This window comes from Ochlerotatus camptorhynchus, unplaced genomic scaffold, assembly GCF_037179485.1.
Source record: "Ochlerotatus camptorhynchus isolate MF236.1 unplaced genomic scaffold, CSIRO-AGI_Acam_v1.1 ptg000170l, whole genome shotgun sequence".
NCBI lineage: Eukaryota > Metazoa > Arthropoda > Insecta > Diptera > Culicidae > Ochlerotatus > Ochlerotatus camptorhynchus.
In genome coordinates, this window is record NW_027040660.1 from 3,380,678 (window position 1) to 3,398,437 (window position 17,760).

The 17,760-nt window shown below is 43.5% G+C and overlaps 1 protein-coding gene across 1 annotated transcript in view; it reads left to right on the forward strand.

Annotated features, from left to right (window-relative positions):
* Positions 1-17,760, forward strand: part of Gprk2 (G protein-coupled receptor kinase 2) — a 295,638-nt gene that overhangs the window by 272,715 nt on the left and 5,163 nt on the right. The window contains exons 9-12 of the mRNA XM_065222482.1: positions 1,306-1,495; positions 1,551-1,799; positions 1,867-2,228; positions 2,289-2,552. Coding sequence (XP_065078554.1) covers positions 1,306-1,495; positions 1,551-1,799; positions 1,867-2,228; positions 2,289-2,552 — 1,065 coding nt within the window. The remainder of the gene's footprint in view (positions 1-1,305; positions 1,496-1,550; positions 1,800-1,866; positions 2,229-2,288; positions 2,553-17,760) is intronic.

Sequence of the window (17,760 nt, forward strand, 5' to 3'; positions counted from 1 at the left end):
AATGTGGAAGTGCTTCAAACAACACTAAGTTGAGAGCAGGCAAAAAGCTAATATGGTTTAGGCAATAAGCTTGTAATGCCATGTAGTAGTAATACAAATGGTATTTTCAAGCAATGAAAACAGTTTTTTTATTAATAGCGGATTAGTATTTGGAAACACGGATTTTTTTTGAGAAATCGCGGATTTCGTGGATCAAATTTTTAAGATCTTGTTACAGCCATGGAATTGTAGTTACTTCTAAAAACTCATTTGGCATTTTCATTAAAATTCTCTAGACAATTCTTTAATGTGTCTGAATCCTAAAATTGTATCTTAGTTCAAGATCCACGTCATCCACAATAATAAAACCATGAACATTTATTTCACATTTGAATTAGGTCCTAGGACCAAAAACTGGAGTACTAGTGCCAAATCAGGCACACTTACCCTAATTTGAGAATCTTTTGCGATCTGAGAGCCTTACAAACACATTTCGGATTTTTTTTTCAATTGAAGTGATTTTCCGGTTTTTTTTTTGCCTTAACAGTAAATACCCGTACCAATGATAAATGCTGAATTAAACCTGAAATAAATGTTTTTAAATGTAGTGGCCACCCTGCTTGTTCTAGTTTCTTAAATTCATCGCTTTTACGAATATCCCGGATGACAATGCCTATTCCATGCCACCATGGTCCATATTTGCGTTATAATCTCAAATTCAACATTTAGCCTTAAATTGCAACTACAAGTGTTTTCGAACAGCGGCGCCAGTGTGGTGTAGTGGTAAGCGTGATTACCTCGCACCCCAGCAGGCCTGGGTTCAATCCAGATAGGTCGATAGGTAGGGTCCAGGTGTGGGAGCATTGGTGTAACAAATCAAGGTAAAAAAAGTTTTTTCGAACAAACCGCGGGTCTACACACACGTTGGTATATAGTTTACACCGACCTGTTATGCTAATCCACTGGAAATAACCGATGCTGACACTGTGTCCATGTTTTCGTCCATCAACTTTGGTTTTGGTGGTGGGAGGATTTATGTCGATATATATATAAATCTCCAGCACTGAGCACGAGTAGCCGCAAGGGATTTTTGTTATGCTGTCCCGTCGATTTACCGCACCAGTCCAATATGGAAAGGATGGGGATTTCACGGGATGACCTGCGGTGGTTCCATGACGCGTTTTCGTGGCGGTCATTATTTTTTAGCTTGATGAAATTTCGGGAATGTAGTAAAAGGACATAAACTATGCATAAGTGCAAACAGCCTTTATGTTTCCATAATATCTGAAATTAATTGCTTTGTATTTTCCTTCAATTGCCAAACAGGTACGGGCGACCGGCAAGATGTACGCCTGCAAGAAGCTCGAAAAGAAGCGCATCAAAAAGCGGAAAGGCGAATCGATGGTGCTGATAGAGAAGACGATTCTGCAGAAAATCAACTCCCGCTTCGTGGTGAACCTGGCGTACGCGTACGAAACCAAGGACGCCCTCTGTCTGGTGCTAACAATCATGAATGGTAAGCAATTTCCCGCGAAATCGGTGGTTCATTACTCATCGATTTCCATTTTTAGGTGGCGATCTCAAATTTCACATCTACAACATGGGCGGCGATCCGGGCTTCGAGCTGAACCGGGCGCGGTTTTACGCCGCCGAAGTGGTCTGCGGGTTGGAACATCTGCACCAGATGGGAATCGTCTATCGGGACTGCAAGCCGGAAAATATCCTACTAGACGACACTGGTCACGTGCGGATATCGGATCTCGGACTGGCAGTCGACATTCCCGAGGGGGAAATGGTTAGGGGGAGAGTCGGCACAGTCGGTCAGTTCGCGCTGGAAATGTTCTCCAGAGGAGAGCAAAAACACTAAAGAATGTTCTTACATTGCAGGCTACATGGCTCCCGAAGTCATCGATAACGAAAAGTACGCCTTTTCGCCGGATTGGTTCAGCTTCGGGTGCTTGCTGTACGAGATGATCGAGGGACAGGCTCCGTTCCGGGCGCGGAAGGAGAAAGTGAAACGAGAGGAAGTCGACCGTCGGGTCAAGGAAGACGTGGAAAAGTATTCCCACAAATTCAGCGAGGATGCCAAATCCCTGTGCCAACAGTTACTCATGAAGGCGGTCAAAAACCGGCTTGGTTGCCGGAATGGCCGTGCCGGTGCTCGCGAGGTCAAAAAGAACGGCTTTTTCAACAGTATTAATTGGAAGCGGCTGGATGCGGGTGTGGTGGAACCGCCGTTCGTGCCAGATGTGAGTTTCCTTCCCGGATGTTCCGATATTTCGAATAATGAACTTTGTTAATTTTTTTAGCCCCATGCGGTTTATGCCAAAGACGTGCTCGACATCGAGCAATTCTCGACGGTTAAGGGTGTGAATCTGGATGCTACTGATGAGAACTTCTATTCGAAGTTCAATACCGGTTCCGTGTCGATTCCGTGGCAGAATGAGATGATCGAGACGGAGTGCTTCCGGGAGCTGAACGTATTCGGTCAGGACGAATGCCCGACGCCCGATTTGCTCATCAATGCCCCACCGGTGGTGGAGAAGCCCGGTTGCTTCCCGTTCCGGAGGAAGGTATGTGTCGCATTTCTTTTTTTTTTAAGTTCAATCATTATATGAATTACATCACTCATAATGATATGAAAAATGATGCATATGCGCCTGCGACTGGGATACAGTAATCCCTTCATTTATGCGGTTGTTGGTATCGTCCACCCATCGCTGTTTTTCGGTTGTCCTTCATCCAGTTATGCTGATTTTTTTTTGTATGTCATAAAAGCATGGCCCTCTAAGTAATGTAACAACATGCCCCGTAACGTGGGTAGATCACCTTTTCGTGGTGCGTTACGGGATGTAAGATCTACCACCGATTCCTAGTCCTGACTACTTCAAACTAGGCGAACAGGATTTTTCACTAATCAAAGGAACACATCTTAGTCCTTGTTACTATTTATGCCTTGTTTATAGTGACAAGACTTGGCTTTGTCCACCGAGGATGATCTTGAAACAAGGAAAAAATGAGTTAGTTAGTCTTCATCTATGTGATTCTTTATCTTCTATTCGTTGTTCCCTTGAAGTGGTTAAGACTAGGGTTCTGATGCATGGTCGTTTTTGACTGACAAAGGGGCGCGCTTTTGGAGGGTGTTTCAACACTTCGAAGGGTATAAATAGCGGGACCTTTCAATTAGAGTCGGATCCTTGCGATAAATACAAGAATGGCAACTGCAAAAAAAATCTAGTACTTCATAATTTCTCAATAGTGATGGAGTAATACGACATGCACTAAACTAAGGACACGGTATATACTACAATAGACCAAATTACTGGTCGCAGTAGTGTTAGGTCCCGAACAGACGAAAAAAAATGTTACAACATCAATTTGGGTCTATTTCGGTTTTAAAAACGGTTTTCACTCAAGTGGAAAAAATAAAAATCGAAATATTCGTCGCGGTTTCGAAGGAAATCTCAAACTTTTCCCATCAAGCGGCGCACAACGGTCTCGTCAACTGTTTTGGCGTTTCCATCTGAGCTGCCGTTTTGATGACTGTACCTTTAACCTTCAGTTTCCTCTTCATAATTGCCCAGTCGTTTTTGATGGTCCTGAATTGGGGACAATTGGGCGGATGAACAGGACTTCGTTGTCATTGTACCATTGGTGTACTTCCCGTCACCGTCCATCATTTGACTGGATGAAGGGCAGAATTCGCTTCTGGAGACATTCGGTTTGGTAAATCTCGGAGTTCATCATTTTCTCAGTGACAAAAACCTTTGTATTCTGGCCGCAGCTGCAAATTCATAGCTAGATCATGTATTTGCGGGCAAATTTATCCGCAAAAACAAATTTGAATCAGCCAGGGCACCTTCTCGAGCCTTCACCATGTAAAATTTCGATCCTGAAAACTGTCCGAAGTCGGCCTTTACATAGGTTTCATCATCCATACTTGGGCAGCAGGTTGACATACAGCTTTCGACCACGGGTTCTAGCTATGGTATTCTGCTTGAGTGATCGATTTGGTTGCCTACCGGCTTGGTATGCTTGTAAGCCTTCGCGGTAGCAAATTCGCAGCACTGCACTACGAGCGGCATCATAGTTTTATTCAAATCGCGGTCAAACATAGGGTAGAGAACTACTTCGGCCTAATCGCCCATTTTGGGCCTATCGAGCAGAAAACTTCAAATAAATCCATGTTTTCAGAGCTAACAAGCCAATTATGCGTTTGGTACGATACTTTACACGGATAGAAATCCCCTTATACCTTTTGGCAAATTTCTATTGCTGATTATTCATAAAATGTATAAGTCAACTAATAAGCAGACACCTTGGCAAAATTTAATGGACATCATGTGTCAAATAAAATGTATAAATGGTCACACATACCGTTTATGCATTCTTATAGAACCTATGTGGTTTGTCTTATGGAATGTATAAGGCTGTGTTTTGGCAAAAATGTATAAGTGAAACACATGAATTAAATAATTAAATTTCGTTTCGTGTAGTTAATAAGCTACGGAACGAAGTCAATGAGAACGCGTGATATGAAGGTTTGCACCCATTATTCTCAAAAAACAAAAGAAGTACTCCGACCGAATCAATTTTTATCTTCATCCGATAGGCCGAAGTGAATTCATTGCTGTTTCATTGGCGTTTCAATGCGTTAGGCCGAGTTTAGAATCCGTAGGCCGAGTTTGGCGTCAAGAAGCAGTGTTGGACTTTTGACCAGTGATGGAAAAGTTCGCAAAAAATCACTATGACTCGCGAACTTTTCCCTTGGAGAACTTCGTGAAATATCGCGAACTTTTCCAACACTGCTTTTGAGAATATCTCAACGAAAGATTTCTCTTTATCAAATCTTACGGTACATACGGAAAGGTAAATTAACTTGGAAGCCATCGGTTATAATAGCATTCCGTTTGGTGTTAAACTGCACTAGATTAAGAAAGACTAAGTGCGGGTTGTGCTTAATATGCCGGAAATGAGGTAGTTAACCCTACCTGTGTTGCTTCTGATGGACCTCACGACCTTTCCATGGAGCTGACGGTTGACAGTTCCACTCCGGCGTTTACTTTGAGGCTTTCGATTCGTCGTCAAGGTTTTCTTGTACGTGTTGAGCACGCGCCGTACGGTGTTTCTAGGAAAATTCTTCACTTCAGCCAGCTTGGACGCGGACCAGGATGGATTATCTGCTCCTCTTGCATGGTGACTGTCTCTAAATCAAGGGCGTTTTATGAACTGAAAAAAAATCACTGTTATTGTTATTGTTGTTGTCAACAAATAGACGTCAAAAGCTTCCAAAAACGTTCACTAGGAGCGCTGTAATAAGCAAAAGAGTTTGTTCCATTGCTGTGTGGGTCATGGTTTACATACTTACATCGAAATGGTCGATGGGGGTAATGATGTTCGGGGTAGTGTACCATTTGGGGTAGCGGCGTTCAGGGTAATGGAGCTCGGGATAGTGACATTCGGGGTAATGTCATAATGTGGCTAAAATATTTGAATAGCCTTTACACCAAAACAAAGCATTCCGGGAAACGGTTTTCCGTGAAATGGCGTTCAAACTGGGCGCAGAAATATCGATCTACAAACGTCCATCTTTTACTCTTCACTCGCTCTCGAAGTGATGAAATGTTGCTCGCTCCACCCCTAGAGGTGCCAATGCTTTAAAAAAATCCACTAATTCACAAAAAAATTTGTAAATTTTAAATTACATAAGAAAGTTTAATCCAAATATTTTAGCAATTTTATGACATATTGCTTATGGAAGGGGGATGCGGGCATTTGTTGATTTTATCCAACTCTTGAGAGCAAACGCGAAAAGTTTGTCTGTTGTCAGCTTCAAGCTAAAATATAGTTTATTAAATTAAAGGTTTTAACGTTTTCCCTATCATTCCATTCACAATTTTGGTGAACCAACTGCAATTAAATTAACGAGGTGAGTCGTTGTCGATTCCACACTGCGATTTTTGGTAGGCTAGATTTAGGTTAAGGCAAGATTAGCTCACTAGTATTAGGCTAGTTTTAAGCAATTCCACTTACTTTTAGTGTTGTAAGTTAAGCATAGCGATTAGGAAACTATAGATTTACTCACTTGTATAATTTTAGCGATAATTCAGCAATAAATTTAAGAAATTAGCTGCATTTTGTACTGAACTATATATCAAGAGCCACATGTGAAAAGGGCATACAAGCTTTTTGTAAACAAATCTTTGTATGCCCTTTTCTCGGCAACCGAGGGTCACCCACGCAAGCCAACCTTCCCCTATCCGCTAATGTTGATGGTTTGCGTTGGTGTCATATGGGTGGCGAGAAAAGGGCATAAGAAGGTTTGTTTACAAAAAGCTTGTATGCCCTTTTCACATGTTGTTCTTGAATATGCTGTGCACTGTTCTACCTGTATACTGCTGCCACCGCTCGTACAGGTCTCCGGGAATAGCATCGTCCCAGCCTGTACCTCTGGCCCAGACATCCTGGATTAGGATTTTTCCGTGGACGAGGAAGAACGAGATCACAGCCCTATTGAATCAAATAAAGTCATGACCACTTTGAAGACCTCACGCTTCGTTGGAATGTAACTATGTTTCATGATTGGCTACCCGAGCAAAGTCGGTTAACAAAATGAAAGCAAATCGATATTAAAGTGTGCAGTTCCTATCATAATGAAAACTCATTTTGATTTCAAATGTTGCGACATAAGTCTGATATCATATTGTGCTTTCATTATGCAGTCAAGACGTTTTAAATGAAAGCAACTTAACTTGAAGTTCTGCTGTTTACGTCTTGTTTAAAATTTAATTGAAATTCATCTGTCGTTGAACTAATGAAGTGGTGACTCCAACATTCTCCAGCGCGAAGTAATCGCGCATTTGGTCATGGGTGGGCGCCGCCGCCACGTGAAAGTTGACGACAGCTCGAGAGATTATTTGACTTGGAACGCACCCCTAGATACTCAATCCTCTACGATACTTAGCGCCAATATGATCGTTTTGTCCCCCTTCGCGGAGTTTGAGCGAAACGTAGAGCCTGAGATTATCTAGCCCGATCAGCAGCTTCGGTTGAACAAGCTCGTAGTCGTCCACTGGGAGGCCACGCAGATGAGGAAACTGTTCGGAGAGTTCATGGTACTTCATCGTCTGCGACGGTAGTACTAGGCTAGTTACTGTCCGGGCGTGGATCAGCTTGTACCTATTTGAGTTGCTTTTTCCACTGATCCCAGCTTGAACGACTCTCGATTTTGGTTCTGTTCGCTTCACAATCTCCGTCCGCTGACGAGTGAGTTACAATATTTTCTAAATTTGATCCGCGAAATCCGCGATTTCTCAAAAGAAATCCGCGACTTCAAATACTAATCCGCGACAAAAAAAAAACTGTTTTCATTGCCTTAAAATACCATTTGTATACTACTACATGGCATTTCACGCTTATTCTTTATAGCATATTAAATGTTTGCCTGCGCTCAACTTAATGGTCTTTGAAGTACCTTCACATTTTTATTGAGAGCTTTCTATGCCTGTACCATCCTATACCCAAGGAAGTAGAGAAATTTGCCAACCCGAAAAATTAATAGACCGGACGGGAATCGAACTCAGTTGCCTCCAGCATGGACTTGCTTTGTAGCTGCGCCATTACCGACTGAGCTAGAGGAGTATCGTTTGTAACATTTGAAAAAAAAAATCAGTTATTTATGATTGTTTCTATTGAATAATACAGGCCTAGATTTGATGAAGCATTATTTAAAAAAATGCATTTTTATTTAAAAATGCAAATGTTCTTGAAAGTTAACCTTTGCGTCGTAGTTAATTTGGCTCTAGTTTTTTTTTTTCAATTTTTGACCGATTCAAACCAAACACCCTGCACATAATCGAGAAATTACAAGAGTTTCATAAGTCATACCTGTTGGTCACGTCGCGGTTCTGTATTGACACGGATATTCCTTGGGGTCTGTCCAATGGTGAGACATTTTCATGATTTTTTTTTATTTCTAATGTGAACTTTTTCGTTGTTAAATCCACCCCCCGAGCATCTAGACAGAAAACCTTAGTTTCACGTACCCACTTGCAAATTGTAGATGTCTCCACCGTACGTAAACAATGGGGTCAGCCATCGTTGGTGGCACAACTTTTTTCACATCAGAAAACATGTTTTTGTTTCACTTCATGTGGACGTCGAAAGCAAACCAAGAATAAATTTTGAGTGAGACGTATTACTGGTGTTGTATTGTATCTTGGAATTCAATCGATTTAATTATATCAAACTTCATCATCATCGCTTGCGTGTGTGTGTGAGAGATAAAGAAAGAGAGAGAGAGAGAGAGAGAGAGAGAGAGAGAAAAAAAAGAAAGAGAAAGAGAAAGAGAAAGAGAGCACGTCTGTCGGGACGGTCGGGACGGTCGGTACATGTAAAGCGTAAACAGCATAAAGCAAATGAAGGAGAATTGATTACTGTATAGTTCAATAAACGTCACAATAAAAAAAAAACTTTATTAATCCACCAGTGGTGCGATCTGGCACTTCTTATTTCTGTAAATTCTGATATTCTTTTTAAAAATTACCCCGAAAGCACCACCCTAATAAAAATGTTCCATACACGAACCATAACCCAAATGGTTTAACCATATGACACATAGTTCGGAACCTGCACAGGTTTTTAAGCACTTTTAATGGTTATTTCCTATGTGGGCACTGGGCAGTAACCCGATTAAAGGGTTTCGTTTATTTCGGTTATGTGGTTGCCGACAAACATCACTTAGTTCCCGGATTTTAGGGTCTTGTTCCGTCCATATATCCGGAACCAGTTAATCGATTGAAAGTCTATTAATTAACATTCTATAGAATCATGATAGCTTTCATTTGGTTGTTGTTGCGTTCAATTCGGTAGAGTGGTTGCCGAGAAATACATATAAGAAAATTGTCTTACGCGCTCTCTCACACACATAAATAGACAGACATTTTCCGATCCCGTCATGCTGAGTCGATTGGAAGACTATTAGAAAAAAAATATCAATGTTTTTATAAAAAGTAAAAAAAAACAAAAAACTTAAAAACGGAAAAAAAAAGTTGATAAAAAAATAAGACCAATTGTAAATTTACTCCACCATTATTCGATTTGACAGAACCAGAGTACCAGAATTTTCGGGGTACATTCGCATTACACTGGAGCTGTTTAGTTGCTCCCGGGGTGGTTAAATCATAACCGAAAAAATTGTCCAGGACATCAGTTGATTTGTTCTACTAGATCAACCAAGACTGCAATAATGTCTGTAGTAACGAAAAATGTCCAATCAGATTCAAAGTGTCTATTTGGATCATGCATGATCTATTTCCGAGTAATCCAGATGTTGTAGGTGCTTCAAATCGTCCTTGAGTTCAGATAATTTGATCTACTAGATCCACCGAGATTGGGACAATGACAATGTCTTTAGTATCGAAATATTTCCAGACAGATGCACAGTGTCTATGTGGATCATGCATGGACTATTGCCATATATTGCAGATGTTTTAAGTTCTCCAAATCGTTCTGGAGTTCAGATGATTTTGTTCTACTAGATCAACCATGACTGGAATACAGTCCGTAGTATCGAAATATGTCCAAAAAGGTTCATATTGGCTATATGGATAATGTTTAATTATTTCTACGTATACCAGATGACCTAGGTTCTCCAAATCGTCCTGCAGTTCAGATGATTTGTTTTACTAGATAAACAAAGACTGAAATAATATCTGTAGTATCGAAATATCGAAATGGAAATCCTTAGGAAATATTTGGCATACACGAATATAGGTTGGCATGATCCACATATACACTGCAAATTTGTTTGGACACTTCGATACTACAGATATTGAATAAGGCTTGGGTGATCTAGTAGAAAAATAATCTGATCTCCAGAATGATTTCAAAACCTATAACATCTTGTATACGTAGCAATAGGTCGGGCACGATCCACATAGACACTTTGAATCTGTTTGGACATATTTGGATACTACAGACATTATTGCAGTCTTGGTTGATATAGTAGAACAAATCAACTGAACTCCAGGATGATTTGGAGAACCTAGAATATCCGGTATACATGGCAATTATCCGCATATATACGATTCGTTTATGATTTGACAACGAAAAATGCTAGGCTCATATTGAAAATAAAAAAACACATGAAAATGTCTCACATTGGACAGACCTCACGTAATTTCCATGTAAATCCGGTGTGACTTAAAGAATTGAGATCACTTCTCGATTATTTGCAGGGTGTTTGAACAACAAAACTTATGGCAGCAAAATAATCCGGGACGGAAAGGATACAATGAATTCCACAATTTTTGTGACAGCACATCAGTCCCTTCGCGATTTTCGCGACATCATTTAATATTTCCGCGATTTTCGCGACTGAAAGTTTAAATCCGCGAAATTCGCGAAATCCGCGCCTGTAGTAACAGCCCTGAATGTGTTATGTCTGTTTGTCTGGACTTTTACTCTATTCTCAATTTCGTTAAGTAGATCGTCTTTAGTCGGTTCTGACATGATTTCGCCTTTTCCGGGTTTTTCTTGTTTTCTGAGGGAGATAAATCCACACTAATTTCAGTTCCTGGTTCGTTGTTGTTGTTTATTACCGACACTTTAAATCTGCTGATGCATTCGTGTCTTTAAAAAAATGTTAGTGTACAGTGTGTTTTGTCTGGTGTTAGTGTTAGTTGTTAATTTCACACTTAGCTTCTTTACTGCTCGTATTGCTTCGCGCTCTACTTCATCCTCTGCATAATCATCTTCTTCTCCATCTTCTTCTGCTTTCTTCGCATCATCTTCTGTCATCTTCATCAGCTTCCATTTTTGCCCTTAGGTAGCGGCAACTCTTCTCCTTCGTCTTCTTGATTTTCCTTCGTTCTTCGCTTGATCTTCTGCCCCGTTTTCTTCATCTTGTTCGATAGATATTAGCTTCATGCAGGAACTTCAGTAACCGCTTTTCACTGTCATCATCGTTGCATAGTGTCGTATAAAGACTAGTTGGATCGATCTCATGTTTCGTCCTGACTGCTTCAAATTTCCTGCAATGTAGAATTACGTGCCGGACATCCATAACCGTTCCACAGCATTCGCATGTCGGTGGAAGATTTCTTTAATAGAAATTCGTGTATCAGCCTGGTATGGCCTATGCGCAAACGAGTGAATCCTCGGTGGTGGGCAGAACTTTTCTGACCGATCAACTTTTTCGTGTCACGTTTTATCTCCTTCAGCTTGACTACGGTAAGTTGGGCGCCATCGTGCCTTCCATTGTTGACGGACGGCTTGGTTCATTGCCCTTAATGGCATCTTTTCCTGGAATACCGATATTGATTGGTGGATTATTTCGTGCTTCTCCGGAGAGTCGGTCCGCTTCTTCGTTGCCACGGATTCCGGCGTGGTCGGGAACCCAACACAAGTGAATCGGACGGTTTCGAAGCAGACATTCAATTTCTTAGATCCAGGGATGCTGCGATTCGCCATTCTCTATTGCTGAAAGACAGCTAGCCGAATCGGACAGAATGATCGCGTCAATTGATGTGCGCGCCTCGTTGACAGCCGATTTGATCGCATAGGCCTTCGCCGAAAAAACGCTACATTGTGACGGAAGGCCTATTGTTCTCTGCACGCTGCCGTTGAATACTCTGGCTCCTACTCTGTCTTCACACCTAGAACTCTTCGGTATAGATAGCCGTAGCACGGTGAAACCGGTTTGCCAGCAACTCCTGAATCTGGGCGATCTCCCGCTTTCACCTGTCGTTTCACTTCCCAAACAATGCGTGGCTTGGGAGCATGGATGCAGCGATGGACGAAAAATTTATATCAACCGCCGCCAGACGATCGGATACACGTTGGAAGACTGTAATGTCGACATTTCTGTGATCCTTTTCCAGCAAGCAAATGGCAACTCGAGCTGTAGCTTGAAAAACCAGGAGATCGACCGGTAATGTGCCCGCTTCAGCCATGATCGCTGGAATCGGGCTGGTGACGTACGCTCCTGAGGCGAACCGGACCATCCGGTTGTAGATGGGTGCGAGAGTTTGCACAACCTTATCCTTCGCTCTGCTGACAAGTCCGATGACGTAAAGAATGTGTGACGTAACAATTGCCGATCCTATACACAGAAGGGATTCGCGTTGCCCTCGTGGAAGTTTAGCCCCAATCATTTTAAGAATTCGCAGCGCAGAGTTTTCACAGTCTTACAATGCTGTTTGAAAGTCAGTGGCCGGTCGAGGGTGACACCGATGACTTTCAAACGATTCGTTTTCGGTACAACCATAGAAGTAACTCTAAGACTAGAAGGTCCCGAAGAAACGTGCTCAACTTTTTGGCTCAGCTCTGGTACTCTCTTCGGTCCCAAGCTAATCGATTCACCCCTCGTAACATAAGAAAATCCACTAACCCCTCATTTTATCTGTCAAACTTTCATAGCGAATCAAAACAAACATTGCGTAGTACTAGAATTTCGACTAGAATGGGGTACGTTAATCGTTTGCTTGGGACCTATAGGCTAGTCAAGTAGTGAGCCCATTTAAAATCGTTAGTTTCGTATTGATTGTTGGTACAACTACACGATCGATGCTGATATTGCTGCTAGGTTCTCGACGGGCGTTGGGATGTTCAATTTCGTAGCAGATATTTTGAACCCAAAGCTCTTCGTCCACTTATCGACAGCTTTCACCGCGGCTTGTAGATCGCGATAGAGCAGTCGTTCCTTATTTCTCCGTACCACCAGCAAAATATCGTCCGCATATAAGAGTACGGTGACAGTATGTGGCACCGCTCTGAAGATTGGCAGCATCGCGACGAGGAACAACGTGACCGACAACACTGACCCTTGGGGAACTCCGTTTTCCAATGGCATTTCACTCGATAAATGTTCTTCCACGTTCACTCGGAATGTTCTGTGTGGCGAGGAAACTGTTCATTTTTTTTTTTTTTAATACTTTATTATAGAGATTTTTAGCCATAGGCTAGTTCATCTCTTAAAATGGAAAACTGTTCTGGAAACTGTTCAACACATTGAACATCCACCCACCTATCTACCACTTCCACAGAGTGCGTAAAATGCCGTATCTCCAGGTGGTATCATATGCCTTCGATATGTCGAGTGATGCTATCAAGCAGTATTCATCACGATTGGGAAGCGACCTATCCAACTCCGCCAAGGTTGATGTGGTCGGTTTCATGTCCAGCATCTGTCACTGTATTGCCATGGTCATCTGGGACGAGGCTCACGTCCAAAGTCGCTGGTCCACCGAGCACTCGGAATGAGCGCTCCGTACATCATTGAGCGAAAAGAGAATGAAAGAAATACGAAAGGGATCAGTTTCAAGAAGTGACAGTTTCGTCAGATTCCCCAACTAATCATACTCAAGCAAATAGCGAAATTGTTTATTATTCAGTTCCAACCTGGATCGGGTATCAAGATCGGCACTGCTTGTTTTCCGACAAACGTCAGTTTGATCGTTTGTTTTTAAAACCTACTTCAGGTTGAGGTTCGCACTGACAAAAAGCTCGGTTTCACACCGATAATAAACAAATTCGCTAAAAGTAAGTACAGTCGAATTTCGCTCGTTGGGCTATGTTTAAGTGGGCTACGTTTTAGTTGGGCTCCCGTTAGTTGAGCTGTAGCCAACCTAAATCGAAGTCAAACGTCATTTCTGACAGTACTGATTCATTTTCGAGGGGCTCATGTATTAACAATTTGTTTAGTTGCCAAAGGATTGTGATGATAGTAAACAATCGGTGTATCTCTCAACCCATTGTCAGCTTGACAGCTCAGCCCAATTAAAGAAAGCATTTCACAAAGTGGATTACGGGCTTAGCCCAACGAGCGAAAGTTGACTGTATGTACAAGCTATCCAGCTTTCCATGCTCGGTAATGGCGGCCTGTTTGTATGTACTGCTTTGGTACAGAGGCAAATCAACACCGATACGTAGGCCTTCACTGCAGCTCGTCTGGGGGCTGGTCGGATGTAGACAGGGCCGAAGTAATCTACTCCTGTTTTCGTGAACGGACGTGAAACGTTGACGCGGGATGACGGCAATTCACCCATGAACTGTTGCATTGTGGACGGTTTCGTTCGGAAGCATTTCACGCAACGGTGAACTATCTCCCTTGCTACATTTCTTCCACCGAGTGGCCAGAATTGCAACCGGACTGCTCCCAGTAGCAGTTGTGGACCAGCATGTAGTAATCGCTCGTGAAAGCAACGGAGAATCAACCGGTAACTGGTGCCGTGCTGGTAGAACTGGAGGATGCTTGGTGCTCTCCAATTCTTCGGAATGCTTCAGTCGACCTCCTACTCTGATTAGTCCATCCTTGCAGACGAACGGGTGAAACCACCTCAACGGGGACTTCCTCGATACAAACTCTCCCTTCGATAAGCCTTCCATTCCTCTGCGAAGACTCTCGTTGGACGTTCTGGAGCACTGCGTTTTCAGCAGCTTTGAGTTCTGCAGCGTTTGAGGAATTCATTTGTGGGACGACTTGCTGCTGGTATTCGTAGGAGTTTCATGAGTCGAAGCCAGTATGCTGTTCGTCGAACCAAATCAGAATACGACCCGAACTTGCTGAGATACACTTCGTTGAATTCTGCTACGGGTGATACAGTACACGCAACTACGGTGCGACGCCTCTCTTCCTCTCCTGCTTCTGGGATTTCTTCGACAGCACCAGGCCATGCTTCTGGAGCCTCCTTCAGCCAATTCGGACCTTCCCACCAAAGTTCATTGTCGACGATATCTTCGGGTGACACTCCACGCGATATTAGGTCCGCTGGGTTAGAGCGCACCACAGAGCTCTAATCGTGGGATGGACTGGCAACGGAGTGGAGCCACCAGTGTATTTCCACTAGTACTGCCTTGGGAATGATGACACAGCGATCGACTCGAATTTCATTCAACAATGGGAGTTTTTCGTGAAATTTCCGCCAATTCTCACCCACCATCAAAGGTACTGGTTGATCCCAGTCCAACCGATTGCCGGTCTCGTCTTGCAACGTCCAAAGCTGCTGCATGAAGATCTTGGCAGACGAAGTCGTGGCACCAATCAATCCAAACGGATCGAACAGCGTTGCGATTAGTTACAATATTCGACGCTTCGTCAACGGGACACCAGGTTCTATCGGAGGAACTGTGAACTGGAATCGAAGGGTATCGGTAATAGGCATCCACGTTAGTCCTAACGTTTTGACGGATTGATCAGAATCCAGGTTGATTCCTTTAGGGTCTCGAAGAGCCAGGTTTTCTTCGAGTACGCCTTCCAGAATATCGGGAACATTGCAAGCCCACTTTCGGAGCTTGAAACCACCACACAGCATCATCTCGGTCAACTGGTTCCTGAGAGTGATAGCTGCATCCACCTCGTCCGTACCGGTGATGACGTCATCCATATAGACGTCCTCACGAATTGCTCTTGTCGCGAGCGGAAATCGGTCTTCTTCGTCAGCAGCCAGCTGTCGGAGAGTTCGTATTGCCAGAAATGGTGCGGGTTTGGTTCCATACGTAACGGTGTTCAGTTCGTACACTGAAACTTCCTCGTCCGGAGAAAAGCGAAATAATACGGACTGGAGTGGTCGATCCTTGAGCCACGTAAGGATTTGTCGGAACATCTTCTCGACGTCCGATACGAGGAGAATCTGCTTCATCCGACTGCGTAGAATAATTGACCGCAAATCTTCCTGCACAACTGGCCCTACCAGAAGCACATCGTTTAAGGACACTCCGGATGACGTTTTACACGAGGCGTCGAAGACTACTCTGACCTTGGTGGTGGTACTCGCCTCCTTGACCACCGGATGATGGGGAAGATAACACCGTTTGACCGGTCCCTCCGTAGTTTCTTCGACCTTGCGCATGTGTCCCAGTTTCAGGTACTCGTCCATGAATCCGATATATTGTTCCCGTAAGTTGGTGTCCCTTGCCAACCTCCGTTCCGTTCCGAGAAGACGTCGGAATGCGATGTCCCGTGACTCGCCCAGGTTAGGAAGAACGTCTTCGTTTTTGGGTAGGGGAACAGTATAACGACCTTCTGGACCTCTTTGAACTCCACGTTGAAATAATTCTTCACACTTTTTCTCCTCCAGAGAATAAGCGTCCGTGAATTCCACCTCCTCGCACGACCAGAAACGTGCCATCAACTTTTGCAAGTCCTCGGACGTTGAGAAATGGCAGTTGACTTATAGGGATTTGATAGGCGTTGAACAGCCACCACATACTACCCAACCGAACACCGAGTCTGTAAGGCTTGGTAGATGTTTGCCGATTGTGATCCTTCGCCCCGATTCGAAGAATTCGAAGAAAGCCTCGATGCCTAGCACAATGTCGACTTCCTTAGACGTGAAGAATGCAGGATCCGCTAACTCAATTCCATTCGGTAGAATCCACCCTTCCGTGTTGATTGAGGTTGTAGGGAGATTCGCAGTCACCTTGTAGCACTAAAAACCTCATATCTCGCGAGAAATCCGAGATTCGCGAACGTATGACCGCTTGGACTGTATGTTTGACCTTGGTAGCCCCTTGTCCTATACCAAGGACCGAGACGTCAACCTTATTCCTGATTACCTTCACCCTTTGGGTTAACCGTTCCGATGCGAAGTTTCTCTCTGAACCGGAATCAAGAAGAGCACGGGCGTGGTACCTTGAACCAACGTCGTCCTCGACGATGACTACCGCTGTAGCTAAAAGGACTTGCGACGGGAGTTGATTAGACGTACCGCATACCGAAACGTCAGTGGCTGCCACGTTAGCCAGTTTGATTGAATTGGTACCTGAGGAGCCTTGGGATTCCTTGGAATTTGAAGGATGATTGCCCCCAGCAATCGCTGCGACCGTTACAGTGTGATCCTTCTCCGACTTGAAGCAAACCAGGGTGTGATGACGGTTCTTGCAGATCCGACAAGAAAATTTGGATTGGCAATCTTTTGCCTGATGCCCCGATCGAAAGCAATTCTGGCAAAGTCCCTGAGATTTCAGTAGAGAATCCCGATCCGCCACAGAAAGTCTTTGGAATGCGGAACATTGGTATAGAAGGTGGTTGTCCTTACAAGCCACACATCTTCCTCCTGACGATTGAATCGAATTGTAGCTTGCCTTGATTGCTGAAGCTTTCGGTTTCGGTGGTGGTTGTTGCTGATGGACGATCTTGTTGTCCGTCTGCCTAGACGGAAGGGATTCCAGTACTTGCATTCGCTGACGCAGAAATTCGGTGAGGTCTGTCAGTAAATCCATCTCCTTGTTGGCCGAATATTCTTCCCATGCTCGACGAGTTGATGGATCGAGTCGCATCGTGAGCAGATTCACTAATAGGAGATCCTTGTACTCAGCAGGTTCCACGATTTGATCAAGTGTTTGGACAACTCGGTCAAAACCTTCCACCAGATTTCGTAACTCAACAACAGATTCCTTGGAGAGGGTCGGAAGTTTGAAGAAAGATTGGACCTGCTTCTTCTTCAACAGCTTGTTGTTGTTGTACCTCTTTACCAGAGTATCCCAAGCTATCTGGTAATTCGCCTTGGTAATTTTCAGTGGATCGATTAGGCTTTTAGGTTCACCTTGAAGACATCCTTTCAAATAATGAAATTTCTCCATCTCTGGTAAATCAGTCCTCCAGTGGATGAGCGAGGTGAACAGGTCTCGGAAGCTCAACCAGTCATCGATGTCACCGTTGAATGATTGGAGTTTGATCTGCGGTAACCGGACATGACCGACCACACCTGACATTGATTGTTCATGGGCGGACTGTTCCAACTCAGAAGAAACGCGAAGGTCCAACAGGAAGGTTTTGGC